Here is a 27,945-nt window from a genome sequence, read left to right as displayed (position 1 = left end):
GGCTTTGCGGAGGGCTTTCTTATAAAGCAGCAAACTATTTCTCCAGGCTAAATGATGATCCTCTAGATTTGTGACACGCCATTTCCTCTCCAGATTACGAGTCATCTGCTTTAGGGTACGTGTTTGAGAATTATACCACGGAGTCAGGTACTTCTGATTAGAGACCTTAGTTTTCACAGGAGCTACAGTATCCAGAGTCGTACGTAGTGAGGAGGTGAAATTATTAACAAGATAATCGACCTCTGTTGGGGTAGCGTTCAGATAGCTGCTCTGCTCTGTGTTGGTACAGGGCATTGAAGATGATAACAGTGGGTGGACTATATTCTTAAACTTAGTTACAGCACTTTCAGAAAGACATCTACTGTGATAAAGTCTACTCTCCACCGCTGTGTAATCAATTATTGTAAATGTAAATGTTATCAGGAAATGATCAGACAGCAGAGGGTTTTCAGGAAACACTGTTAAATATTCAGTTTCTATGCCATATGTTAAAACAAGATCTAGAGTGTGATTAAAGTGGTGGGTGGGTTCTTTTACATTTTGAGAGAAGCCAATTGAGTCTAATAACAGATTAAATGCCATGTTGAGGCTGTCATTTTTAGCATCATGATGTTAAAATCACCCACAATAATTATTTTATCTGAGCTCAGAACTAAATTAGATATAAAGTCTGAGAAATCAGACAGAAACTCTGTGTAAGGCCCGGGTGGACGATAGATGATAACAAGTAAGACTGGTTTCTGAGTTTTACAGCTGGGGTGGACAAGGTTAAGCATCAGGCTTTCAAATGAATTAAAAGTCTGTCTTGGTCTTTCATTAATTAATAGGCTGGTGTGAAAAATTGCTGCCACACCTCCCCCTCGGCCTGTGCTTCGAGGTTTCTGGTAGTTAGAATGACTCGGGGGTGTTGATTCATTTAAACTAACATAATCATCCTGCTGCAACCAGGTTTCTGTAAGGCAGAGTAAATCAATTTGTTGATCAATTATTAAGTCATGTACTAACAGAGACTTGGAGGAGAGAGACCTAATATTTAATAATCCACATTTCACTGTTTTACTCTTTGGTTCAGATGTGGATGCTGTATTGTTCTTTCTTTGTAATTGTTTATGTTTAAGTTGTTTGTTGCTGGTTTTTAGTTTGTTTTTTGTCTGTTTGGGAGCTGACACAGTCTCTATGGAGATGGGTTTTTGGGGGGGTAGCAGGAGGAGAGAAGCTGCAGAGAGACGTGTAAGACTGCAACTCTGCTTCCTGGTCCCAACTCTGGATAGTCATATTATGGGGGGTTTAATAAATTTGTCCATATTTCTAGAAATGAGAGCTGCTCCATCCAAAGTGGGATGGATGCCGTCTCTCCTAACAAGACCAGGTTTCCTCCAGAAGGTTTGCCAATTATCTATGAAGCCCACATCGTTTCTGGGACACCACTCAGACAGCCAGCAATTTAAGGAGAACATGCGGCTAAACATGTCACTCCTGGTCTGATTGGGGAGGGGACCAGAGAAAACTACAGAGGCCGACATTGTTTTGGCAAAGTTGCACACCGATTCAATATTGATTTTAGTGACCTCCGATTGGCGTAACCGGGTGTCATTACTGCCGACGTGAATTATGATTTTACTGAATTTACGTTTACCCTTAGCCAGCAGTCTTAAATTTCCTTCAATGTCACCTGCTCTGGCCCCTGGAAGACAATTGACTATGGTTGCCGGTGTCTCTAGCTTCACATGTCTGAGAACAGAATCGCCAATTACCAGAGTTTGACCCCCGGCGGGTGTGTCGCCGAGTGGGGAAAAACGGTTAGACACATGAACGGGTTGGTGGTGTACCTGGGGCTTCTGTTTAGGACTATGCTTCCTCCTCACCGTGACCCAGCCGCCCTCTTTCCCCAGCTGCTTGGGATCTGCCGGGGAACAGCTAGCGGGGCCTACGCTATCTTCGGCTGCACCAGCTACAGGGGCCTGGCTAGCTACGGGTGAATGAAGGGTGCGAAGCCGAGTCTCCAATTCAGTAATCCTGGCCTCCAGAGCTGCAAATATGCTACATTTGTTAGAGATATCATTACTGCTAAAGGAGGCCGAGGAGTAACTAAACATCTGACACAATGAGCAAGAAAGTGCAGGAGGGACAGGTGAAGTAGCCATGGTGCTAACGAGTCGGCTACGAGCTAAGCTAAGCTAGCGAAACAGTACAGAGACAGTGAGTGAATACTTTGGCTATAAATTAGGTAGTGAGTACTCAGAAAGTGTGCTTCGGATGAAGCACGTGAAGATTATACTATGAAAGAAGAATGTATTTAAAAGTTTTTAATTAAATTGCTAAGCAGATAAGCTACTCAGAAACACCACTGTGTTTGAGCAGGAACAGGAAGTGATACTCTACCACAGAGCGAGCGAACACCAAGTGACAGCGCCAACAACTCATTGCTTCACCTGAACACAGCAGACAGGTCAGGGATAAAGTTATTGAGACATTTAAAGCAGGCTTAGGCTACAAAAAGATTTCCCAAGCCTTGAACATCCCACGGAGCACTGTTCAAGCCATCATTCAGAAAGGGAAGGAGTATGGCACAACTGTAAACCTACCAAGACAAGGCCGTCCACCTAAACAGACCTGGCATCTTTCCTGTTTCTTTACACCTGTATCCACTGGATCCACTGCACACTTGACCTTTTCAATGACAGCTGCTGCTGCTGGAGATCGAGCTGGTCTGACTCGCCTCTGGGTCTTGGGAGTGACAAGACTTTTGCCCAGTTCTTCCAGGAAAAGCCGACGTCGGTACAATACGCTGGCATTCCAGTGTTGGTTGATTTCAGTCCACAGGACATAGGCATTGTAAGCTGACACATCCAAAATGTTGTAGAAAATTACCAAGGGCCAACGAGCTGTGTTGCACTGGCAGCTGTATTCAATTCAATTTATTTATATAGCGCCAAATCACAACAAAAGTCGCCTCAAGGCGCTTCATAGATACAGAGAAAAACCCAACAATCATATGACCCCCTATGAGCAAGCACTTTGGCGACAGTGGGAAGGAAAAACTCCCTTTTAACAGGAAGAAACCTCCGGCAGAACCAGGCTCAGGGAGGGGCGGCCATCTGCTGCGACCGGTTGGGGTGAGAGAAGGAAGACAGGATAAAGACATGCTGTGGAAGAGAGACAGAGGTTAATAACAGATATGATTCAATGCAGAGAGGTCTATTAATACATAGTGAGTGAGAAAGGTGACTGGAAAGGAAAAACTCAATGCATCATGGGAATCCCCCGGCAGCCTACATCTATTGCAGCATAACAAAGGGAGGATTCAGGGTCACCTGGTCCAGCCCTAACTATATGCTTTAGAAAAAAGGAAAGTTTTAAGCCTAATCTTAAAAGTAGAGATAGTGTCTGTCTCCCGAATCCAAACTGGAAGCTGGTTCCACAGAAGAGGGGCCTGAAAACTGAAGGCTCTCCCTCCCATTCTACTTTTAAATACTCTAGGAACAACAAGTAGGCCTGCAGAGCGAGAGCGGAGCGCTCTAATAGGGTGATATGGTACTACAAGGTCATTAAGATAAGATGGGGCCTGATTATTTAAGACCTTGTATGTGAGGAGCAGGATTTTGAATTCAATTCTGGATTTAACAGGAAGCCAATGAAGGGAAGCCAAAACAGGAGAAATATGCTCTCTCTTTCTAGTCCCTGTCAGGACTCTTGCTGCAGCATTTTGGATTAGCTGAAGGCTTTTCAGTGAGTTTTTTGGACATCCTGATAATAATGTATGTTGCTGTGACTTTGTCAAGATTGTCTACTCCTCCTTTGGAGCGAGTTGTAGTCTTTGTCTTGAAAGATCCTCTGTCTCTGAAACACCTTCTTCTTCATCACTATCCCAGTTCAAAAGCAGTGATAAAGCTTCTTCAGTCGTCATCCTTCAGGAGCTCATTTTAGGTGTGTTGAAATGACACGAGAACAGTGACAAGGACAGGGGAGAGAAAGTTTCTCACATACACACCTGGGTCTGATGTATATTCAGAGGCAGTCAAAACAAAGTACATCAAAGACAAATGTTTATTTTGGATCTGAACAGCTTTTTACTTGCATAAAAGTGTGCGGGTCAAAATGACCTGCAACATCATCTTTGTATACAAACACTGCAAAGACATCCCAGGACCAAAGTGTCCATATTTTACACACCAGTTCATGACCCCAGATAAGGAAAAGTCATAAACCTTCAGTACTTTGGTCAACACAAAAACTGGAATGGGTCAAATTGGGTCAAACCCTAACCTTATCCGTAACCTTAACAAGCACTTTAATGACTTCAAATAGTGTTTTCCAAAGTGATTGAAGTAAAATGAATGAACGTGTAGATTCCAAATGGTTCTCATGTTTCCTCATTTTTCTGATCTCGTCATTTAGGGATGTGTCGGGTGCCTGGAAGCGTAATATGTTGACGATTTGTCACCTAGCATAAAATATTACGCTTTTGGAGTGAGAACGTGTTGCAGGATTCAGGATTCCAACAATGGCGGCAGCTCCTTAGTTTTAATATTACTCTTATTAAACTTTTAACATATTTTGAGAATGTAGCTGTGTAAACTTCAAATATCTGCTCGGTTTATTAAGATATCACATATTTGCCAAAGTCCTGCAACGTTTTCGGAGACGTTGTTACCCACCAGCTCGATAGCTGACCAGGAGGTCAAGGGTCACTAGAGCTGGCAAAAGCAGCAAACTTCCAGCACATCGTTTTCTGATTAACTGATTAAACAGAAGTGTGAGATGGTCGAGAATTTACGCCAGTGTCCTGTTATTAAACTCCTCCGAGACAGCGGTGACGCAAATCTGAAGGCTAGACCGTCCAATTTCACAGCCTCGCACTTCCGGCCTTCGAAGGACGCGGCCCACATAGACCGCGAAGGCCGGGTCCTCCAAAGGATGCGGTTTTGGGACACAGCTGCTCTTTTTTTGCTTTGTATCTGTAACCAGACCTTAACGGGAAAAAACTAACTTGTGTAAATATTTTTTTACAAACACAAATTCTCATCAATCGATGCACAAACATCAAAAATTCAGATATTTTGGTTTTCAAGGTTACAAAACTTCACAACTAAGCATTTGATTTAAAAGTACAAAATATTTATGAGAGCAATTTGAGCCCACAACGCTGCTCCTAGATACGGTTCTATTGCAGGTCTGTTTTTAGTTACAGATGTAAGTGAACGCTACAGAGTGATGCATTAGATGCATTCGAATAGAATAGAATAGAATTCAACTTTATTGTCATTGCACATGTCACACTTGTGACATGTACTTACAAGGCAACAAAATGCAGTTTGCATCGATCCAGAAGTGCTTTAGCCATGATATAGATATATTACAATATATATTAGCAATAATATAGATATGTAAGTATATTACAGAAATGGGTCTATTACGGTATGTTATAATGTACACGGTATGAAGTATGTTATGAATATGTTATAACTATAAGTATGTACAGGCTATGAACAGGATATAAACATGAAAACTATACAGAAATATGAAATATGCAAGTTATAAACAGTTGTAGAATTATAATTATCGTGTTGTACAGTATGATTGTCTATACAGCATTTACAGTAGTGCAGTTAAGATCAGTGAGATATGTGGATAATTTCTACAGAGGTATATAAAGTGCTAGTGGTTGTGAGTGGTGGTTCAGTCCATGTTATTATTGTGTGTTTGAGGGTACAGTTGTCCATTGTGTGTGTGTGTAGGTGGTTGTGGGTGTGTGTATGTCCAGTCCATGTTATTATTGTGTGTTTGAGGGTACAGTTGTCCATTGTGGGTGTGTGTATGTTCAGTCCATGAGTTTAACGTGGGTCAGATGTCAGGAGGCAGAGTTCAGGAGTCTGACAGCTGTGGGGAAGAAGCTGTTCCGGTACCTGGTGGTCTTAGTCCGGAGGCTCCTGTGGCGCCTCCCAGAGGGCAGGAGGGTGAAGAGTCCATGTGATGGGTGACTGGGGTCTTTGATGATTTTCCCAGCCCTTTTCAGACACCGCTTCCTGTAGATGTCTTTTATGGCAGGAAGTGGTGCTCCGGCGATGCGCTGGGCAGTTTTCACGACCCTCTGCAACGCCTTCCGGTCCGAGGCAGAGCAGTTCCCGTACCAGACTGTTATACAGTTGGTCAGGATGCTCTCGATGGTGCAACGATAGAAGTTCACCAGGATGTCTGAGGACAGGTGGTTCTTCCTCAGAGTCCTCAAGAAGAAGAGGCGCTGGTGAGCCTTCTTGACCAGCTTGGAGCAGTTGGTCGTCCAGGTGAGATCCTCGGAGATGTGGACTCCCAGGAACTTGAAGCTGCTCACACGCTCCACAGCCGTCCCCTTAATGTGGATGGGTGGATGTGGGTCAGCATTCCTCCTGTAGTCCACGATGAGCTCCTTGGTCTTCTCGGTGTTAAGCAGCAGGTTGTTTCTGTCGCACCACTCAGCCAGACGATCCACCTCCTCCCTGTAGGCGGCCTCATCGTTGTCACTGATGAGGCCAATCACCGTGGTGTCATCTGCAAACTTAATGATGGTGTTGGAACCATCAGCAGGTCTGCAGTCGTGGGTGAAGAGGGAGTAGAGGAAAGGGCTCATCACACAGCCTTGTGGTACACCGGTGTTCATCGTGATGGTAGATGAGCAGCGGTTATCCAACCGGACATGTTGGGGGCGGTTGGTCAGGAAGTCCAGTAACCATTTGCAGATGAGGGAACTGATCCCCAGGCCTGTCAGTTTCCTGATGAGTTGTGAGGGGTGGATTGTATTGAACGCTGAACTGAAGTCTATAAACAGCATTCTGGTGTAGGTGTTGTTGTTGACCAACTTATGGTGGTTTATGAGGTTGTTAATGAGGCCCATGTTGCTCTGATAGCAGCCTTCAGCTGGTCTGTATCGTTGGGTCAGGTGTTTCTCCTATTCCTTTTACTCCAAGACCCCATGTGGTCACGGTCAACAACAGTGCCATTTGACAGTAGCTTTAGGACACTGTGGGTGGGACTTTCATGTGCCTTTTTTACAACCTTGACTTCCAATTAAAATCCAAAATTTAATTTTATCTGAAAAGAGGACTTTGGACAATTGAACAACAGTCTTTGTGGGGTGGCTGTAGCTCAGGTGGTAGAGCAGGTCAGCTGCTAACTGGAAGGTTCGATCCCAGGCTCCACCAGCCAAATATCCTTGGGCAAGATATTAACCCTATGTTGCTCTCCGATGCATCCATCGGAATGTGAATGCGTATGAATGTTAGACAGTGAGCACTTAACAGTGTAGAATAAGTGCCTGTGTGAATGGGAAGTAATTGGGTGAATGAATTAGTTGTATAAAGCGCTTTGCTCAGAGTAGAAATGTGCTATATAAGAACCAGTCCATTTACCACTCCGTAGTCTGATGTTGTTTGTGGTCCACGAGTGACTTGATGTCAGGATGTAGCCCCTTTTATTACTTCTGCACGGTTCTTGACAATCGTTTCAGGGCTTCAGGCATCTCTGATTCTTGGGCACCCTTTCCTACCCGAATTTCTATTACATACCATTATACCATTAGATATGTAATGATATAAATAAGAACCTTTATATCAGAATTCCATGATGATTACTTTGTTCTGTTCTGTCTGCCTTAGATTCATATGAAGACCATGCCTGCTGCTATGTATCGCCTGCTGACCGCCCAGGAGCAGCCTGTTTACATTTAACCCACAAACTGACCTCACAGATCAACTCCCTCAGCCCAGCCCGGACCTCATCCTGTATAGCTGATGAATTGTAGTGAGTTGTTAAGATTGTTCTGTTGCTCAAACTCATCTAGCTGCAACACAAAAACCAATATTATCCATGTGTATGTAGGCTTTTATTATTACAATAAAAAGATGTTCACACCAGATACATTTTCAGTACCTAGTCGTGCCCCAGAGTCTGCAGAGTTTCTTCATGGTTTACTGTTGATATTTTGAAACACAATATATAGTAACGTGTATTGCCGCTTAGTTCATGAAACTAAATCAGTTTCCTCATTGTTAAATTAGAGGAATGATGTTTGTTTTGCACAGTAAAAATCTTATTTCCAATCTTACACATGAGTCACATCCAGACACAGTTGTGGGCAAATGTTTACATACTTTCATGACATTGTGGGTCACTAGATGCTTTTGGTAGCCATCAACAAACCTCTGGTGAAATTCCAGCTGAATATTTGATCACTCTTCTTGCCACAATTAGTCAAGTTCATTTAAATTGGTTGCTTTCCTGGCATGGACCTATGCTAGGCCCAAACATGCTGAGGAAAGCTATTCCAGAAGTAGATGAAACATTACTTGATGTTGTCTGTCTTGATGCTCAATCATCCAGCTAAAGAAATCCCAAAAAGTCTGGCCGCAGAGTTTTCAGTGGGAGAAACGTTTCGGCATCATCAGGTGACGTCTTCAGTCTCAGCTGACTGCAGGTTTCCAACCTTAGAAACAGGACATTTGCACAGTGACTGACACCAGCAGCACTGAATGAACACTGGGCTGGGAGGTCAGCTTATGACCATTAGTATGCAAATTGCCATGACCGCTAATCAACAACCATTGATCAGTGGCCATGAGTACCATTCACAGAGTTGGGGAATGTCTGCCATCACAGCATTGTAAGATGGTGTGTAAATCTACAGTCCTTTGCGCTTTAGTGAGTTCCTTTAAATTTGTGAGTATTGATCAATCAATCTGAATACTATTAATCTATAATCTATAATCAGCATAAGTTATTAAACATTATGTATAGAGAGTGAGAGAGCCTGCATGTACGTATACTTTTGACCCAGCATGGATGAGAGAAAATCCAAAACAAATTCAAACTTTTTCACCTCATTCTTATTTTTTTTAAACTTTAAAGGCCCAAAATAAATGTAACGTTCATGCACATGATGGCTGTATGTAAACCTCTGAACATACCTGTATCTGCTACTAGTACCCCGAGTTTCACCACAGGGCACTGCCGATGTCTAGTTACATTTTCTACACCAAACCCATGTATGAAAAAAACCCTCGTTTATGTAGAATTAAGTTACGTAGGTTTCACTTTGTGGGCTCAGTCGTGTTTCTACTCTCAGCTCAGAATCACAGTATTTTGAGCAGATTATTCTTGTTTATTACCAAAATTTAATGGTAAATTAACTCATTCCTATATAGCACTTTTCTACTTTATCCCAGCACTCACAGCGCTTTATACAACTTGCCTCATTCATCCATTTGTACAAGCACTTCTTTCTGGGGGTTGTGTTCGATCTAACAATCGCACACATTCATACTCGGTGGATTCCCCGGAGAGCAGCTCGGGGCTAGTATCTCGCCCAACGATATTCGGCAGACAGCCAGCGATTGAACCATGAACATTTCAATTAGTAGATGACCTGCACCACCTCCTGAGCTACAGCAACCCGGAATGATCCGTCATCACATTTTAAAATGAGGTAAATATAACCTCAGAGGAACAACAAACCATGACATGTTCCAACATCATTATTCACTTAATATAAATTCAGCCCAAACGCAGAAGCATGTGTGAAAAATTAACTACTGTTTCCTGTAGGAATTAAGTGGGTAAATACACCTATTTGTCCTGCATGAGCATAATCAGTGATTATTGATTATCAGTAGATTTGATCACCTCTAGAAAAGGAAAAGTTTTAGCAGTTTGTGGATCTGGAGCACTCAGTTATCTAGTATCTTCACTGCCATGGAGAAAAGACATCAGCAGTTACCTAAAAAGCAATTATTGCCCACAAGGCTCATAAGAGCATTTCCAAACAGTTTCAAATCCATCATTCTACAGTGACAAAGACTTTTCACAAGTGGAAAACATTCATGGCAGTTTCCTGTCGTCTCGTCTCAGTGGATGTCTCAGCAAATTCATTCCAGCTCTTGCAATACTCAGAGCTACACTCAGACTCCACGTGCCTCAGTTAGCCACGTTAAATATAATACAGTAAGAAAAAACATGGAACAAGTATGGCATCTTTGCATTTGTTTCCGAGAAAAAGAGCCTAAAAAGAATATACCAGCATGGCTTAGCTTTGCAAAACTGCATCTGAACTAACTCGTTGGCTTCTTGTGCAGCAACAAGACCTGGGCACCTTGCAATCATTGAGTAAACTCCTCGGTATACCAAAGTATTCTAGAGTAAAATGTGACAAAGCAAATGTGAAGGTGTTGCAATGGCCCAGTCCCACCTCAAGCTGGGTGAAATGCTGTAGTGGACCTTAAGAGAGCTGTTCATAACCGACAAAGCATGGAAGCAGCTGTGTGAAGGACAACGAGACACCTGAGTGACTGATGACGTGACACACAAAAGATTACTAACGTCTTTGGTTGCTTAGGCAAAGCTCTAGACTAACTCTTTTTGCCACGGTTGCAAGGCGCACCAGCACCAACGTTAGGCGCACCCAAATTTTTCAACCGCATCGCTTAACACCGCAGTTTTACATGTGCACTTTTTTTTTGGGGGGGGGGAATTGCTGTCTATACAGACAACACTGATTTGTAAATGATTAACTAACAATCTTGTCAACACAACGTTACTGAAAAAGTGCTTGTGTTTAAAGAGCGTTGACGCTCTTCGGCAATATTGTAGACAATGTTAAACTTAATCATCACATCGGCTCCTCTGACGACCTGTTTGCTGCTGAAAGGCAGCGGGGGGAGGGGACACATTTATCGCAGCATATAATGTGTTTCTGGATACACTGCTGCTTTTTCAGCATTCAGGGGCTGATGGCTCCGTGTCAGAGCTGGCTATGAATTTCAGACGGATCAGGCCTTAACAAATAAGTTATCAATTGTTCTTTTCATCTTTCCTCATTACTGACAGCTACATCCGCTTCTGTCGGGCCTAGGCTGCTCACTGGGGCTGCGTATCGTCACTGATTTCTGTAATCCATTCGATTCGATTCAGTTTTGCCTCAAATAGTCAGAAATATTATAATTCTGATCATTTATCAGAACTGACACTGTGAGACTTCATCAGAGGTCTGAACATCACAGCAGATGCCTTTGTGTCAAAGTAACTGAGAATAAAACAGAAATCGAAGGAGATTTTCCTGACCTGGCTTTTTATAGCAGATAACCTTAAAAATATTCTGCAATTTTGCATAATTTTAAAAAGTATAAATTTCTTCAGTATTGAACAGCAGAAATGAGTCTTTCTTGTCCGAGGACATTTAATTAACAAAAAAGAAAAAGACAGCGCTGTAAACAACGGTAGACGGTGGGTAATAAGCCAATGAATGCAGAAAACAGAGATTTGAGACGGGAAACTGTTCCTGAAGTACAGAGAGAGAGCTGTGTGCTGGAAGCAAAACAGCAAAGGTCAGAGGGAATTAATGACGACATTTATCAAATGTGAAACATAGTTTGCTGCTTCTTTTGCTGCTGGTTCAGTGAATTTTGGTTGGAGAGAAATAAAACCTGCAGCATCAGAATCGAGCACAAAAAGACGTAAACACAGAGCAGACCCGACGCATCAGAGTCGGTGAGCTGCCGGCTTTCAGCCCCGACGGCCTGTCCGTGTTCGGGCCGTCAGGTGAGAAAGTCGAGAAAGAGAAAGCTGATTCTGATGCGTGGGGTCCACGCTGTGTTTACATCTTTGTGTGGAGTCCGTTACCTGGGCCCTATTTCAGGAAGCCGGTTTAGTGCAAACTCTGAGTAAGTATACCCTGAGTTAACGAAAACTCTGGGTTTTCGGTTTCACAAAGCGAGTTTAGATTAATTCTGAGTGAGTTACTATGACGACACACTCCGTGAAGCTAACCTGCCCCCTAGCAGGTTTACTTCAACTAACCCTGACGTTCGCCGCCTCTTTGTCAGAAACCTGACTGTAGGAAGTGTCAGACATGGCGTGCTCCTTCCTTGAAGAGCCAGTAGATGTTGAAGCCCAAATTCTCCGCAGAGCTCTCCGCCGGGAGAGAGTGATCAGAGCGCGTTTGGACATTTTATCATTTCCTGATGATTTCCTGTGTGAACGTTACCGTTTTTCAGCACAATCTATAATTTATTTGAATAACATCCTCAGGCCTAATATTGCTCATGTGACACATCGCGGACATGCTCTCAGTTCATTGCATATTATTTGTATTGCACTTCGGTTTTTTGCAAACGGGAGCTTTCTGTATAATATTGGTGACGCTGAGCACGTTTCCAAGGCTACCGTCTGTCGGGCAGTCAGGAATGTTACAGTTGCACTGAAACGTCTCCTGTACTCGTTTGTGGTGTTCCCCGGTCATAGACCCACAAGATTTATCAAAGAGGGATGCCACAAAATTGCAGGTATCAGGATGAACAGAACTTAATTCATGATGTGGTGATATTTGAACTACTACTTAAATTTTACATTTATTCTCACGGTTCCCAGGCGTGATTGGCTGTATAGATGGCACTCACATTCCAATCATTGCTCCTTCAGTAAATAAAGGAGACTATGTGAACAGGAAGTCTTTCCACAGCATTAATGTACAGGTACATAGTTCCCTGTAGCATTTCAAACTAACAAATTATTTCATTATAGTAATGGATGCTAATTTGTGTTCTCTGCACTGTGAAGATCATATGTGATGCTGCCAACATTATCACAAATGTGGAAGCCAACTGCTCAGCCTCTGTGAGTGGTGGTGGTGGAGGACCCCCACCTGTTTTTCGGGCCTCCGCTTTTTTTCTGTTGGCCATAACGGGTCACATTTGAGCATACAGAGTAAGCAAATATGTACTTGTAATGTGCTCAGATAATTTCAATAAGTGCTTACAGAGGGGAAATTAATGTAGCCTCTAACTGCAATTGATTTACATCGGACAAACAGACCAAGCACTATGGCTCATGATACAATTACACCTTACCTGTTTGGACTATATTTTTATATTTCATTTTTACTTGCTGCCAGGAACGTTTGGGGCCTTTTGGGTTGCACCTGCGCTCACATCACATCACAAAATAAAATAAAATATAATAAAATAACGTGTTAAATGGGTGGAAATCCCTCGATCAATGTTTAAATTAACACTCACGCATTGACTCTGTCGGCTATGTTTTGCCATGCATGCTCTCTTTCTTTTGCAGCTGAGGCTGTGTTACTTTTTTTCCGTGGAATTTGCATGTTATCGGCATATGCTGCCATCAGAATTTCGGCCTCAAGCGCTGTAAGATACATTGACCGCGCCTTCTTTCCCTCCGTCTCCATGGTGACTCGCTTAATCTGTGCTCCACTAATCAGGGCTTTATGTATCCTCGTGCGCGCGCTTCACTTGGGGTTAAAGCAACTCCGCGTTGACTGAACTAATTGTTATCAGCCTTTCTGAAACCGAATATTCCGAGTTGGACAGTTCGGGGTTACTCAACCCTGAGTATCGTTTTTCACTCTGAGTTTTCTAAACCGGCTTCCTGAAATAGGGCCCTGCTCTCATTTACTGTTTGGTGGTTGTTGAAATAGTTTTGAGAGCTTTAACCTGAGATTCTGGCGTTTCGACATTTATATTTAAAAGTCGATTCAGGATTTAATGAATCGATATCGCTTTATTCAAACTACTCACCTCTCTATCTGCCTGCACTTTCAAATACACACAAAAGGACCACGGCCAATCACAGAGGTCCCGCCCCTGACTATCTCTGATTGGGACACACGATAGGGGCACGATGTGTGTCAGCTGATGACCACACGGAGACTCAGAGTTGTGGACACACTCTAGAGCGCTGCTTAGGTCGTTCTACAAGCTCGAGTACACTTAACTTTTTACACATTGCTTCTGCATTTTGATTTTTATTAAATAAATCAATTTAAATTAATATGAGGTTATGTTTCTTTATAGTGATGACAGTCAATCTATGTCAAGCTTTTTCCCTAAGATGGATTTTATGCAAATACATTGTATAAATTGCATCTGTATTAATTATCATGAGATAATGAATGCAGGTAATATCTGTGGGCAGATATTACCTTATGTCTTACCCTGTTACCCTTGAATACAGAAAGAAAAAAACAGTACCAGTTTCTGTTTCATTTTGGCTTTTATATCAAACAGTCAGCATTGTACAAAGACGTCTGTATAACGTAACCCACAAATGTGACGACTGTGGCTGTGTGTGAATGTACAAGCAGCAGCAGGATGTACAACTGTCTGTTTTTGGTTTGAGGGGACTCTGCATTGCCTAAAGAATGTACACTATACCTTGCTTGTACAAAAACAATAAAGAAGCTCAAATATTCTACTATTCAAAATATAAATATGAATAAAGAATTCTAGCCTCTGCCGTTTTGTGATAAGTGAAATAAACAACACTTCTTGCAGCCTCTCTATACACCTGATTGATCACCATCCCAATCACAATGTTTCCATTAGATATCTCGGCTAAGGCTGACCAGTCTCCTGTTCCCAACGAGCTCCACCATGCTTCGGCTAAATCTGTCATGTGCAGACCCTTCAGCTGCTCACTAGGTTTGTCTTTAAAATGAACCAAATATATTTATGTATTTATTTATCATTTTGGAGCGCTGTCTTTTGCTACACTGCTCGGGGTCATCAACACAGCACATTGGCTGTGCTCTTCACTCCTTAGAGGAGCTCTACAGTAAAGCTGCAGGGACACATCACACCCATATATCACCTGTTCCTGCTGTTATCCTAAGAGAGGGGTTACGAGACAGTAAACAAACAAACAGCACATATACAAGGTTTGTTTTTATTATAGGCAATAAATGAAAACACCTCTCTGCCTTTAATTGTTAGTTATTATTAATCTCTGGCTCTCTTCCACAGCGTGTCTTTGTCCTGTCTTCCTCCCCTAACTCCAGCCAATCACAGCAGATGGCTCCGCCCCTCCTTTAGCCTGGGTCTGTTGGAGGTTTCTTCCTGTAAAAAGGGAGTTTTTCCTTCCCACTGTCGTCAAAGTGCTTGCTTATTGGGGGTCACTTGAGTGTTGGGTTTTTCTCTGCATGTATTATTCTAGGGTCGACCTTACAATATAAAGCTCTTTGAGGCGACTGTTGTTGTGATTTGGCGCTGTGTAAATAAATAAATTGAATTGAACAGGGAACAGTACGCCTGCCTTCACAGACCTGTGAGGCAAGCTGTGCAGTCTCTAACCTGTACAATCAGCACACACGCACAGATGTGTCTATATTGCCAAACATATTAACTTACCCATACAAATCACTGATTTCAGGCGTTCCAATCATTCCATGCCCGTATGTATGTGACTGGATGTTCATATGTAATGGAATTTTCTATGTCACGTGGAAAATAAGACAAATGTAATGAAGTGGTTTTTCATGAAGTCATTTGTGCCTTAGTTAAAAGTGGGTAAGGTGAGAGTATAGGGTGTGGCTAGATATCAGGTGATTCTGTATAAATGATGATGATTGGATGTCCAGATAGGAGGTGAGAGAGAGGGAGGCAGATGTGCAAAAGAGTATAAAAGAGAAATATTCAGAATATTCTGGTTGTTTTTTTCTGTAGTTCTTTCAATGAGCTGAAGACATCATCTTAAGACATCTTGAGGGTCCACAGTTAAAAACTACAGCATGCAATGCCAGAGGAGCCCCCACCACCACCCGAACACTCTGGACCCACAAACGGGTTTTGTGATTTTTGCCATATTGGTTTATAAATCCAAGAGGATTTGCATTTTGAACAGAGATAAGTGTGTCGGTGGCCAAGGCATGCTGGATGGACAGGAACTGGCAACTCAGGGGTAAGACGCTTGTCACTGCGGTTTGCACATGGCAGATATAGCAAGAGCCTGACACCACTGTGCTAGAAGGGTTTGCTGCTGCTTGCAGTGATAGAAGCGGAGAAACTGGCAGTTCGGTAGTAGGGACGCTAGATGCTGCATGCAAATAGGGGATGAAGGAAAACCTGGCAACCCGGTGCCTTTTAATTCATTTGTCTATGCCAGGGGTCGTCAACCCTAGGCACGCATGCCACAGCTGGCACGCGAAGGGTGAACTGATGGCACAACCATAGCTGGACTGGCCATCGGGCGTACGGGGCATTTGCTCGGTGGGCCGATGGTGATTTTTAGTTTTTATGGGCTGATGAATTATTATTATTTATTTATTTTTTGTAACGGTATAAGCAATGAAAGGTGTTTATACACTCACATGAGTCCTCAGGTATCCGTCTGAATGCTGGACACTGGGAGACCTGTGTCTCTGAGTGGGAGACCAGAGATCACATTAACATGTGTGTCTCTGTATTAACAAACATGCCATATTGGCCCAGTTTATTTTTCTTATCATTGTTGTGAGGAGACCATAAATAGCATTTGTATTTTCTGTTGTACAGTTCATTTGCTGTTATGGATAAAAAGTCTTTTTTTGTTTCAAAATAGCTGATAAGTATTCGCTGACAGCTGCCAACATCTGCAAACACATAATCCTATAGGGTTGTTCTATATAGTGTGTAACTGTTCATGTAGAGCGTTATTACATTTATTGCTAATGCAATCATATGGCACACTGACTTCTGAGGAAATTTTAGATGCACTCGTCATCAGAAAGGTTGCCGACCCCTGATATAGATCATAATCAAACGTTAAAATATTACACAAAATGTCATCAAACATCATTCATGCTGCAGTTCTGCAGAAACCTCTGAAACAACAAGTGAAACATTCATGAACTTAGGCTACGTCCACACTGGCCCGGATAGATACGAAAACGGCATTTTCGTCTGAAAGCGCTCCGCGTCCACACTAGTGTTTTCAGTTGTTTTCACAGAGTTGTGCGTCCACATTGAAACGGCCAGAAAACGCTTATGTTCCAGTCTTACGCATGCGTGAAACGCAAGAAGATTCGACCGGCCTCATTTCTGTCTGCCGCTTATTTACTTTCCTGAGTTTTTTAAATGGACTCACAATGAGGTGGAGTTGTTGCTGCGAGTAACACAAAAGTACAAAGTTGCAAAAGCGAGTGAGAGTTAAAGAATTAGAAGAAAAGCTCTCTGGAGCAGACTGATATTAATCTTTAATAGGGCTGTCAGACAAAACAACTGCTGTATAATGCCCTCCGCTATCTTTGTTTAATTGGTCACATGACTGCATCACATGACTAACATGCGTCTCCGAAAGTCTCCGTTTTCACTGTCCACACTGCAACACGAAAGCACCGTCTTCAAATGTATTCGTTTTCGAGAGCGTTTTCCAAACGCTGCGTTTTCGGGGAAAACACCGTCTCAGTGTGGACGGGAGGCCAAAACGGAGAGAAAACGATGCGTTTAGAAACTCCAGATGCTTTTCAGATGACCTGGATGACTGAGACTCTACAAAGACATGTTCACAGACAGAAGTGACAGGTAAAGCATTTAATTACTTTCATTGAAAAACTCACAGAATTGGATTCCAGTGGCCACACTGACCACAACTACTGAACTCTTACAAGACTTCAAGACGTCATTCAGCTGAAGAATGAAGAATGCAACAGAAACAGCATTTCATACAGAACTTCATTATTTACTTTGACAGATGGTGTGTATGCTGCACAGAAATTCAGATGTGAGTCACTGAGTCTGTGAATACTCCAAGCATTTAACAGGGTTTTAGGAATAGGGCAAGCCACACAGGTCAATGTTCTTATTAAAGATAATGGAAAACTCCTTAGAAAGCAGCTGGTGAAGGCTGATGCCATCATGAGTATATACCCAGCGTTCACCTGTCCAGCCGTAGCGCTTGGGTCCGCTGTAAGCACAAGAGAAGAAAGGAAGAGGGAAGTAACATTACTCTATACTGACTTATAACAGATTCTTATTATACCAGTTTGTCAACAGAGAAATATATATAAATTTTGTCTGGCTGAGGGGGGAACGCTGGCTGACTCTGGAGTTCGAGTCTCCGGAGGGAAAATCCTGGCGGTTTGAGGCCCCAGGCTTGTGTTGGGTACGGTCCATCACAAGAACATTGGCTCGTGCGCGCTGTTGGGGAGACGCCGGCCCAGACCTGTGTTCGGTCCAAGTACGTCACAGGACAGCTGTTCGGGTACACTGTCGGAGTCCATTTCTGCGTACTACAGTGCGCAGAGTGGCGGTGTTCGTTCCTTGGTCCGTAGAAGGCAAGGAACCTCACGGGGGACGCCTCGTGTAGTAATGGGAAACTGGATCCAGTAGAGCGGCAGGCCTTCACCAGGCGGCCAGAGACAAAACTCAATACGTGACTGTATGGTAAGAACTGAGTAAATGTGTGGTGTGTAAGATGGCAGAGAATGGCTGTGTGAGTTGTGGAGAAAGGAAAAGAAATGTTGAACGAGTTAATAGGTTGATGTGTGCGTGTAAAAAGAGTGAAAAACAGGGTCAAATGTTGAAAATGGGGAACAAAAAACAAGGAAAACAAACAAACAAAAAAAGAGGAGTGTAGAAATGTGTGTGAAAGTTGTTTCCAACTAGCAGGAGAAGCTGGTACTGCAGGCCAACACACACACACACACACACACACACACACACACACACACACACACACACACACACACACAATAAGCAATAAAATTAGGGTTTTGTGTCTCAGTGCGTCACTTGCAGGTGAAGAGCAGACCCGGATCAATTTTCCACGTGCAGCAGTCAGAAGAACATTATAGGTTAACATCATTAGAAACACTCCAGCCAAGTTTTGGCTGAATTATTTTACAGCTTAACTTCCATGTGTTTGTCACCCTGAGAACACAAGCTCCAAAATCTCTCCCTGAAGACCAGAAATGCAGTTCCAGAACAACGAGATGGACCTCAAGAGCTCACAGCAGTGAAGAAAAGGTCCAGCAGCAGCAGCTGTGCCAGACAGCGGCAGCAAGGAGAAAAATGGCATCATCACGACTGGATGGATGGATGTGCATTTCCAACGAGCTGCACCTTCACTGTGTGTGAATGGACCTTTGAAAGACTGCCTGAGTTGGACATTTACCACTTTTGGAGCAAAATGGCAAAATGAGACAGTGGAAAACAGGACAAAGCTGAAAGACAACGGACTCTCACTGGACTGCTGCAAGGAGATGAGACCACAGTGGAAGGAGCAGGGAGGACATGGAGGAAGCTGTTTTAGTGTGGGAATGAAATTTGGGTTTATGAAACTGGGAAGAAAGAACGACTGCCTTACGTGGAGAATTGAAAAGTGTCTGGAGCACCGCAAAGAGGAGAGGTACACAAAAATTACACAAACAGAAAAAAGCATTAATCCTACTAACACAAACACACATGCAATGAAGCTCATGAAGATCAAACAGTATTTTAAGCGTTTCTGTTACCATCATCTTGTCCGGTTCACTTAGCAGGTTAAGAAGTGATGCACAGACTAGTGAACTAGTATTATATTGGGCAAAAATGATTGAACCATAGCAGGGGTGAACAGAGTGCTGCAGGGGGTCAGATGAGTGGAGACTAATAGATTATTGAGGTTCTTGTTCCTGATGTGTGGGGGAGGTCTTATCATGATGCACATCTGGGTACATGGAAAAAACTCATCATCTAATAGGATATTGCTGTTGTGTGAGGTGTGACTGGTGGATGAAAGTTTTGGGGATTTATTGATGCATTTTCTTTTGGTACCACTTTGAACCTGCCAGTTTTGATCTATCATTCTAAGAGAGTACACTTAGACAACTTCTAAAACTAGGCCTTCATATTGTTTTTGATTTTAACAGTGCACTGAGATTTTTTGTTTGGCAATTTTCTCTTTTTCAAGTAGGCCTGCAAGATCGGGATCGAAAGCACTACAAGACATGTTGATCAATCGCAAGTGAGCTTCTCCAAAATGAAAATGGGCTCAGGAGGAAGCCACTTATTTGGGACAATCAGAAAACAAGTCCCTGCCAAAAAGGAGTCAGCGAGGTGATCCAGTCTAAATCTTCTTTCTTTTTTGAAATGGCGTCATTGCTGGCAGTAGAAACTTATTGCGTCACGAGAGGTTCTACTGTCAGCAAATAACAAATGGGGACTGACTGGACTGACAAAAGCTTGACTGAGTTGACACCAGTATGCAAGATTGCACCTCCACCTTGACCTGACCAAAGGGTGGATGTTTGTATGTTTCTTTTTACAGGAGCAGAAAGGTGACAGCAGCAGGTTGCATGGGCTTTTGGGCCGTGCTGACTTAACCTCTTAAATGCCACTTTCTGTGTCTGTGAATTTACCAGCAGTGTCTTATTCATGACCTTGTATTGTTTACAGTGCAGAGGTCACTGTGAGAAAGTGTGCATACAGATGCGCTGCGCTAACATCCACATCACTTTTTCCACAGCAGAGGGTTGATCGTGTGATTTACAGCAGGACACACTGCTGGCTAATGTCTTTTTTTCTTATGACAGGGTTACAGGCCTGGAGTGAAGCTACTCCAGGGGAGAGGCCCTGGAAGTTTTAAGAGACAATGCACAACTTCATTGTGCATGTGAGAGCTTAGATTGTGGGGATGATTAAAGATGAACAAAGGGTGGTGGGAGAACAGTGAAGTGAGGATACACAGTGTGAAACTCCTTTAAGTGAACAATAATGTTGATGTGATGAACAGAATGTCAGGAGAGAAATTCTGGTTTTAATGTGATTCTTGATTTAAGAATCAAAGGGTGGGATTGTATAGGAATTTCTTTTACTTCTGTATTAATCACATTATTTTGTTGTATGATGCCTTGGTGCCACTGGATTCACATGTCTCACACTCATACAGTAAGACAAATGGTGGGGGTGTAGTAAGGAAGTTGGGGGAAGCAGACAACTCCACAGGAAGAGTCTTTTGTCTCTTCGAGGACTCTGGGAGGCAGCAAGGGAGTGTGAACCTTATGGTGTGAAGCAGCTGTGCACTGCCTTTTGTTCCTGGAGAAGGTCTTTAACTGAGAGCCATGCTGGGCTCAGGGAGACTCTGCTGACCCTGCGGTCATGCAGGCTCTCCACCAAGCCTGGTTGTCTGTTCTTTGTGTGTTTGATTAAAGAATGTTAGCTGCAGCTCACCGCTCGTCTGCAGGCTTTATTTAATGGAAAACTTCCACAACAAAGGTGCTGCGCAGTATCTTAGCTGTTCCCAGGACTGCGCTCTTCTGGAAGGAGATCTTAGATGTTGTTCCTGGGATCTGCTGGAGCCACTGGCCCAGTATGGGGATCATGGCACCAACTGTTCCGATTACCACTGGGACCACCGTTACCTTCAGCCTCCACATCTTCTCCAGCTCTTCTCTGAGCCCTTGGTACTTCTCCAGCTTCTGTTCCTTCTTCCTGATGTTGCTGTCATTCGGTATCGCTACATCGATCACTACGGCCGTCTTCTTCTGCTTGTCTACAGATACTATGTCACCACCATGTTGTCCGTCTGGATCAACTTGAAAAACCATTTTAATGTCTTAATACAATGTGAGCAAAAATGGAAAATAGCTGAATCCATGTTCTCGGTTTTGATGTATGCAGAGACAGAACAATAGAATATCCCACGTGTGGGACTAATAAAGGTTATCTTATTCTACTGTATATAGTATTTTATTTTATTCTATTCTGTACAGTTGTGTACTGTATTTATTCTTATTGTATTCTAATTTTTGCCTCATAACTTTTGCACTGTCCACTTCCTGCTGTGACAAAACAAATTTCCCACGTGTGGGACTAATAAAGGTTATCTTATCTTATCTTATCTCATATCAAGTCGGGATGTATTTTGTTCTGATGTTGAAAAGAAGATTGCATCTCTAACAGTTACACTAATAATGCTTATCTTCTGACTTTTAAGGTCTCAACAATGTATTACAATGATCACTTAAATGCATTTAGTATTGAGGATGGATTGGAAACAAACTGGATGATTTACTGTTTGAATACATTTTTGTAAATTAATCTCTTACATTTTTAATGGGTGTTTGTCATTGATGGCTGTGGTGGGTACAGTGGTTGTAAATACGTTTAATTGCAGTAGTAGAGATGTCAGAGATGAATGCGAGTTCATTGTTATCTGGCAGTGATGACACTGGTGTTAGAAAATCAGTGCTGTTCAGTGTTAAATTAAACACCAGGTTTAGTGTAAAGTACTACCAACACTAATCAGTGCTAATCTTTTAACACTTAAAACTAGGGCTGTGCGATATGACCGAACTCTCATATCCCGATATAAGACATCTATCGTCCCGACAACGATATTTATCACAAAAATTTACATTTTCTGTCAATTCTGTGAATCTCGGGCAGCTGAACTTGCGTGAAGTGTTTCCAGCTGGGCGTCGTGTAGCTGCAGTCGAGTGCTACGCAAGTTGTAACCGTAAACACTCTGCATACTATTTCACGTGATTCAGTTTATTTTGAAAATCTCAACAGGCTCTTCAGCTTTATTGTGAAAGGTCCATGTGGAAAATAAACAAGCGGACAGCGTCGTTGTTGCTAATGACAACGCGTAGTCCTTCGTCCGTCTGTAGTGTGGTTTTTTAAATATAAGAGAAAGGGACAACTTTAAGAAACTCTACAGTGACCATCAAAATGATGATAAAAAGTTTATTTTGCGACACCAAGAAACAAACGACAGACGTTTTTATATCGTCATCCGATATATATCGTTATATCGAACAGCCCTACACACAGTGTAGAATATTGTTGACACTGCTCCGTGTTAGTGTCATAAACACTAGGTCAGTGTTAAAAATATAACACGTTGAAAAGTGCTCATTTAAACTCAAGTGTGGACACATACAGACACGTTTCTAGTGTTAACTTTAACACTCAGTGTCAATTTCACAGTGGGGATTTTGCTGTGTAGAAGAAGAGAGGTCGGCACTATTGGCTGATGTGCAAGAGAGCTACAACTAACAGGTGGTGACGGAGAAAATGCTTATAGGTGGCGTGATTGTGCAAGAGGCAGGGGCGGGGTTATTTAAGGTCAAAGGTAATTCTGTTCAGCTGCTGCTGCTGAGAAGGGCCAAACGGTTTCTACTGTGCTTAATGTAGTCACCTGTTGTGTTTGTGTGAATGGAAATGTCAGGAAAACCAGACATTGCAAAGGAAATAAATGACACATGAATGTGGTGAACTGTGAGTGCACGTACTAACAATTAGCAACCAGAGCGTCAAAATACAGGATTTAATCACCACAATAATGAAATATTTGCATGTCTGCGTTAATCAATCAAGCGATTTATTACTTAAAGCTGACCAGATTGGTTATGTTGGTAACACATAAGTCACTCATCATTTAGAATTATAAAAAACAAAACAGCTGAGTGGAAAATGTTGACAGAACTGTGTAAACTGAACAGAGACATTGTTGGGTTCCAGTTACTCATATTACCATGAAGTGCTACAAAGCTCGAGTCTCACCTGGTAGGAGAAGAAAGCCAGATTTGTTTGTTTGGCGCCTGTTTGTTGATCACATAGGTGCCGTGGTCTCCACCCAGCTTCACTGTCAGAACACCACTCTGTCAAACAAGAAACAGAAGAAAACGATTCTGCTTTCATCCGTTAACAAAGCAATTTTGACCAAACATCTACATGGAATATAACTAATCTTAATTTTATTTAACATGTATGTAAAGTTTATCGCAATAAACGTAAATTGTTTCACTCCCTTTCTGTTTGATTTTGGTGACTATGACTGAAAAGCTTAAAATGACTGTAGCAATTTACCCGATGTGCTATCAACGCCTGGGTTTAGACAGAGATACAACGATGTATCGTCTGCATTACAGTAATAAGAAATTCTGTGTTTTCTGAGAAATGAAGCCTGATAGGAGCAAGTAAAGGGAGAATAAAACAGGAACTCCACAAGCGAGTGTAGCAGGGTAACACGTGTTACCCAGCATCTCAGAGTATGTTCTGCTCTCAAGAGGCAAACCATCTTACAGCAGGGCCTCGAATGCCGACGCACGTCTTCAAATGGTTTAATAGGATTGTGTGATCAACTGTGTCAAACGCTGCACTCGGGTCTAGAAGAATTAAAGCAGCCGAAAGCATTGAGCACCTTCAGTAGAGCAGACTGTGTTGCTCTGAAGCCAGACTGAATGTATCCAGAACAGTATCTGAAAATGACAGAACTGACGGGTCCAAACCAGCAGCTTGTTTAGAAGAGGAACAGTTCCATTTCAGACGCTGCTGCTAACAAAGGATGTTAGAAACGTGATGACGACTGTCTTCTCTGAGAAATGGTGTAGGTAACACTTTCACAGGGCAAGTGTCATGTGCATTACTATATCAGTAAGATGGGATAATGAGACTGGTCTGAAGTAGGTGAGAAAGGAGGAACACGTAGGTGGTTCAGAAGGCTCTGGGGACGGGAGCAGAAGACGTTCTCTGATAGGATTCATTTTTCCAGTGAAGAACCTTTAAAATCCTCACAGGTGTGTGCGGCGGTCTCAGACGTGGTGGGATGCAGGACAGAGCTGATTGTGTTGGACAGGACTTTAGGATTCCCAGACTTCTTTGTAATAAAATTCATTTACTCGTTCTGCCTGATAGTTATTCAGACAATCTCTAAACACAACGCTGAGCTTTCTTCCATTTTCATTCTGCTTGACAGTACGAGGGACTTTATTTACCCAAGGCTGAGTTTCTAATTGATGCAGTCTGTGCATTGTTGGTACAAGCTGAACTAAAGCATGCAAGCAGCTCATCACGGTTACAGCGACAAGGAGAGGTTTCATTCAAAGGTGGTTAAAGGAGATTTCAGACGTCATAGGCTGCAGAAAAGAGGCGGTGTGGGTTTGTTTAGGAGATGAGTGAGGGATGGGGATATCAAACATTATGATTAGATGGACACATCAATCACCTCAACACTGATCACTGAAAGCCCAGATGACAAGATGGGGGTTCTTAACCTTTTTTACCTCGGGGCCCAACCTTTCCACTACAAAGTGGCCCCGGGGCCTCATTCAGATATTAACACTATACTGAATAAACTTTTGGTTTGATTTATATTTAATAACTAAATCAAATCTACTTCATTTTAACAGCTAAAACCTTGTCAAATAAATATGGTACAATACAATAGTGTTTGTGGCAGCCTCAGTGTAATTGTATGTTCATCATTTAGTTTCTGTAAATAAGCATTTACATCATTCTGCCATCATTTATTACAGCTACCATTAAAGTTCACTTCACAGTTAGCAACCTTTACAACATCCATAGACTTACAGAGAAGAGAACATCATAGTCGGCCCCAGTAAAAGCTTCATCTGTGAGGTCTTCAAAGTAATCAGCCAGAGCGTCCAATGTCTCATCGGCCAGCTTCTCATATGCTGCCGCAGACAGTTCACTTTTGGAGAATGACACAAAGTTATAAATGAGTTCAAGTAGTCAAAGCTTAAGCAATGCTTAAGGAGAAAAACAAAAACCAAAATATTGGTTACCTTACATGCACGAGGGTGACTTTTTTCTGGCTCTGTGAATTCAGGTAGATGGTTTTGCTCCACCTGCAGCCATTAATTCTGCTCCCGAACCACTGAAATAGAAAAACACCAACAAACTTGTTTAATTACTCTTCTCCTTTATGCTCAGCTGGTTTCTGACATTTATGCACCTTATAGAGTATTTATGGCCAACTTTGAAAGTTACAGTTTGTTTTCCCATTTGAAGACAGATGATGAAATCACTCGATGTGAAACATTTGTGACACGCACTTTATCCTTAATAAAGTGTTGAATTTGGAGGTGCAAGGCACTCCCTGATTTTGGACTGAGACATAAGCTAATTCTAACCGTAAACTTTGTTTACTTCTTCAAAGGTTCTGTGGGCCCTTCTATGAACTCTGAGCATCAGGTCTTTCCATAGATTTTCCAGTTGGATTCGGGTCAGGTGATTGGCTGAGCCTGTGGCAGAGTTCAACTTTGGTGTCATCTTTCCAGAATATATTCTCCCAGTATTTCACAGGCTTGTTGCAAACAGATGCAACACACTCATGCAATAAAGAGGATGTTTATTGTGTTACAACATTACTCATTTAAGCTGAATTTTCCATTAATATGGTTTATAGCAGGGATGTCCAAACTCCGGCCCGCGGTCCATTTTTAATTGGCCCGCAAGTAATTTCATAAATAGAATAGAATAAGGCCGCACTTCAACTTTTGCCTGAGTGTATTGCACTTCTTAGTTTTAACACCAGGGGGAGCTGCTGTTGATCAAGTCAGTTGCTCCACCAAAAACGACAATCACAGAAGAAATGTACCCCAAGTTACTAAACAGGTCAGAACCAAAGAAGCGAAAAGTAGAAGAGTGAGTGCAGAAAATTTCAGACACGGTGGGAGAGTGAATGTTTCTTCAAAGAACTCAAGTGTGTCTGTTTGATCTGCACTGAGACTGTGGCAGTTATGAAAGAGGATAATGTACGACGTCATTATGAAACCAAACATCAGGCCTGTGCAGCCGACACTGGTGCTGAGCCAGAGCAGACATTAAAGCTCTGCTGCAGGGTCAGCAACAGTATTTATTTCGTGCTCAACAGGTCCAGGAAAAGGCTCCGATAGCCGCTACACCATCAAACAGTCAATATCTGTAATAATATTCAACTATAGAAGTAATAATATTTGAACAACTCCTCAGTCAGGACGGAGAGTTTAAACAGGCCTAAATTTGATACAGTTCATATTGATTTGTCACATAGAGTGTGTGTGTGTGTGTGTGTGTGTGTGTGTGTGCCGTCTCTGTAAAAACCAGACCGAACATTTGTAGATAAACTGGAGATGGTCGAGAAGCTCGGTGACAACTACAACCCGTCATTAAGTATGTTCAGTTTAAACTAATCACCAGCGAGTAAAAGCTGAACTTACGCTGTGCGACGGCCGGCAGGGGGGATGCAGCGTGCGGTTAATGAACGGACGAAGCCCCGGGAGGTGAGATAATCTCCAGAACTACAGTGGACATAAAGGTCACTGTGAGTGTGGCTCGTATCTACCATTAGCATCATGTTCAGCCATGGACGCAGCTCGTACCTGGTTCCACAGATGCTTCTTCCTCTGCTGCGTCAGCAGGTTGAGCTGACACACGTGTGAGTAAATCCGCGGTGTCTTACAGAGCAGACGCATGGTGACGGTCCCGATAAACAGTCCCGGTGTGTTGACAGCCAACGCTGCTTCTTCCTCGTCTGCGGCTTTCTTTCTTTTTCGTCATTTGTTGGCGGTTGGCAAACAGCAAAATGGTGTATTACCGCCCCCTGCCGGTGTGGAGAATGAGTTCGTCTTAAACTAAATATGGCCTGATAATACTCGAGTCCATCTCCACTTCCATATCACCGAGCTTCTGGATCACCTGCCTTCTTTCAGCATCATATTTCTGACAGTAAAACGTGTTTTCCTCCCATTACTTTTGACATCTTTCTTCCATTTTCTGCTGTGTTCTGCTCTTAATCTCTGTCCTGCTAACACTGATAACCAATCCACTGATACCCATGGTACCCATAAGGTGGTGACTCTGAGCTCCATGTCGTTGACTCTGTACAGTGTTTGCTGAATCTCTATCAGAATGTCTGACCTGCTGTCTGAGTCACTGTCTTGTAAACTAGCCAATGATGAGTGTGAACACATCACTGATCTTACTGGTCTTGCGTCTTCAGTCCACTGGACAGCTGACAGAACTGAAACGATTTCTGTGCACTAATAAACTGTCACCGATCCCTTTCCTTACTTTGACATGAAACTCAGGAACAATAAATATATCCCGCTTTGCTCGCCTGTCTTCTTTGATGCATCTGTGTAGATTTTGACATAACTGTAACACCGCTCTATATATGCCTGCACTGTATGTGCATTTAAAATAAAAGCCCTGTTCCTACAGCATCAGAGAGCACTCAGGACCTTCTTACTGTGAGGCAACAGTGCTGACCACACCACCGCGTTGCCATACTTGTATCATATTCATATGGCATCCCAGGTCGTATCCTCAGAGACTGCGCATACCAGCTAGCTCCTGTGTTCACTGAGATATTCAACATCTCTTTATCTCAGTCGGTCATCCCCACATGCTTCAAAGAGTCCATCATTGTTCCTGTCCC

General features: G+C 42.7%; 2 protein-coding genes across 6 annotated transcripts in view; one reads left to right on the top strand and one right to left on the bottom strand.

Annotated features, from left to right (window-relative positions):
- Positions 1 to 14,383, top strand: part of apba1a (amyloid beta (A4) precursor protein-binding, family A, member 1a) — a 55,767-nt gene extending 41,384 nt beyond the window's left edge. For 2 of the 3 annotated variants that reach the window (XM_082555319.1, XM_082555318.1), the window contains one exon: positions 7,632 to 14,331. In XM_082555319.1, the coding sequence (XP_082411445.1) occupies positions 7,632 to 7,703 (72 nt within the window). In that variant the 3' untranslated portion in view covers positions 7,704 to 14,331. Of the gene's footprint in view, positions 1 to 7,631; positions 14,332 to 14,369 lie in introns of those variants that run through there. The other variant, XR_014280218.1, reaches the window with a different exon arrangement.
- A 2,932-nt stretch (positions 14,384 to 17,315) lies between these two features.
- Positions 17,316 to 27,069, bottom strand: fxn (frataxin). 3 transcript variants are annotated; one of them, XM_082555359.1, is made up of 6 exons: positions 26,888 to 27,068; positions 26,726 to 26,806; positions 25,310 to 25,401; positions 25,095 to 25,215; positions 23,286 to 23,383; positions 17,316 to 17,703 (listed from the first exon to the last, which is right to left on the bottom strand). In XM_082555359.1, exons 1-6 carry the CDS (start codon positions 26,978 to 26,980, stop codon positions 17,565 to 17,567), a joined length of 624 nt encoding a protein of 207 aa, XP_082411485.1. In that variant the 5' UTR covers positions 26,981 to 27,068; the 3' UTR covers positions 17,316 to 17,564. The 3 variants fall into 3 exon arrangements, with proteins under 3 accessions (XP_082411485.1, XP_082411486.1, XP_082411487.1); XM_082555361.1 differs by lacking the exon at positions 17,316 to 17,703 and adding an exon at positions 17,726 to 18,419; XM_082555360.1 differs by lacking the exon at positions 26,726 to 26,806 and having other exon boundaries at positions 26,888 to 27,069.
- Between the last annotated feature and the right edge of the window lie 876 nt (positions 27,070 to 27,945).

The sequence above is a fragment of the Aulonocara stuartgranti genome, assembly GCF_965226115.1.
Source record: "Aulonocara stuartgranti genome assembly, chromosome: 12".
NCBI classification, from domain to species: domain Eukaryota; kingdom Metazoa; phylum Chordata; class Actinopteri; order Cichliformes; family Cichlidae; genus Aulonocara; species Aulonocara stuartgranti.
Note: the sequence above shows the minus strand (reverse complement) of the source record. Positions and strands in the feature narration are given on the sequence as shown.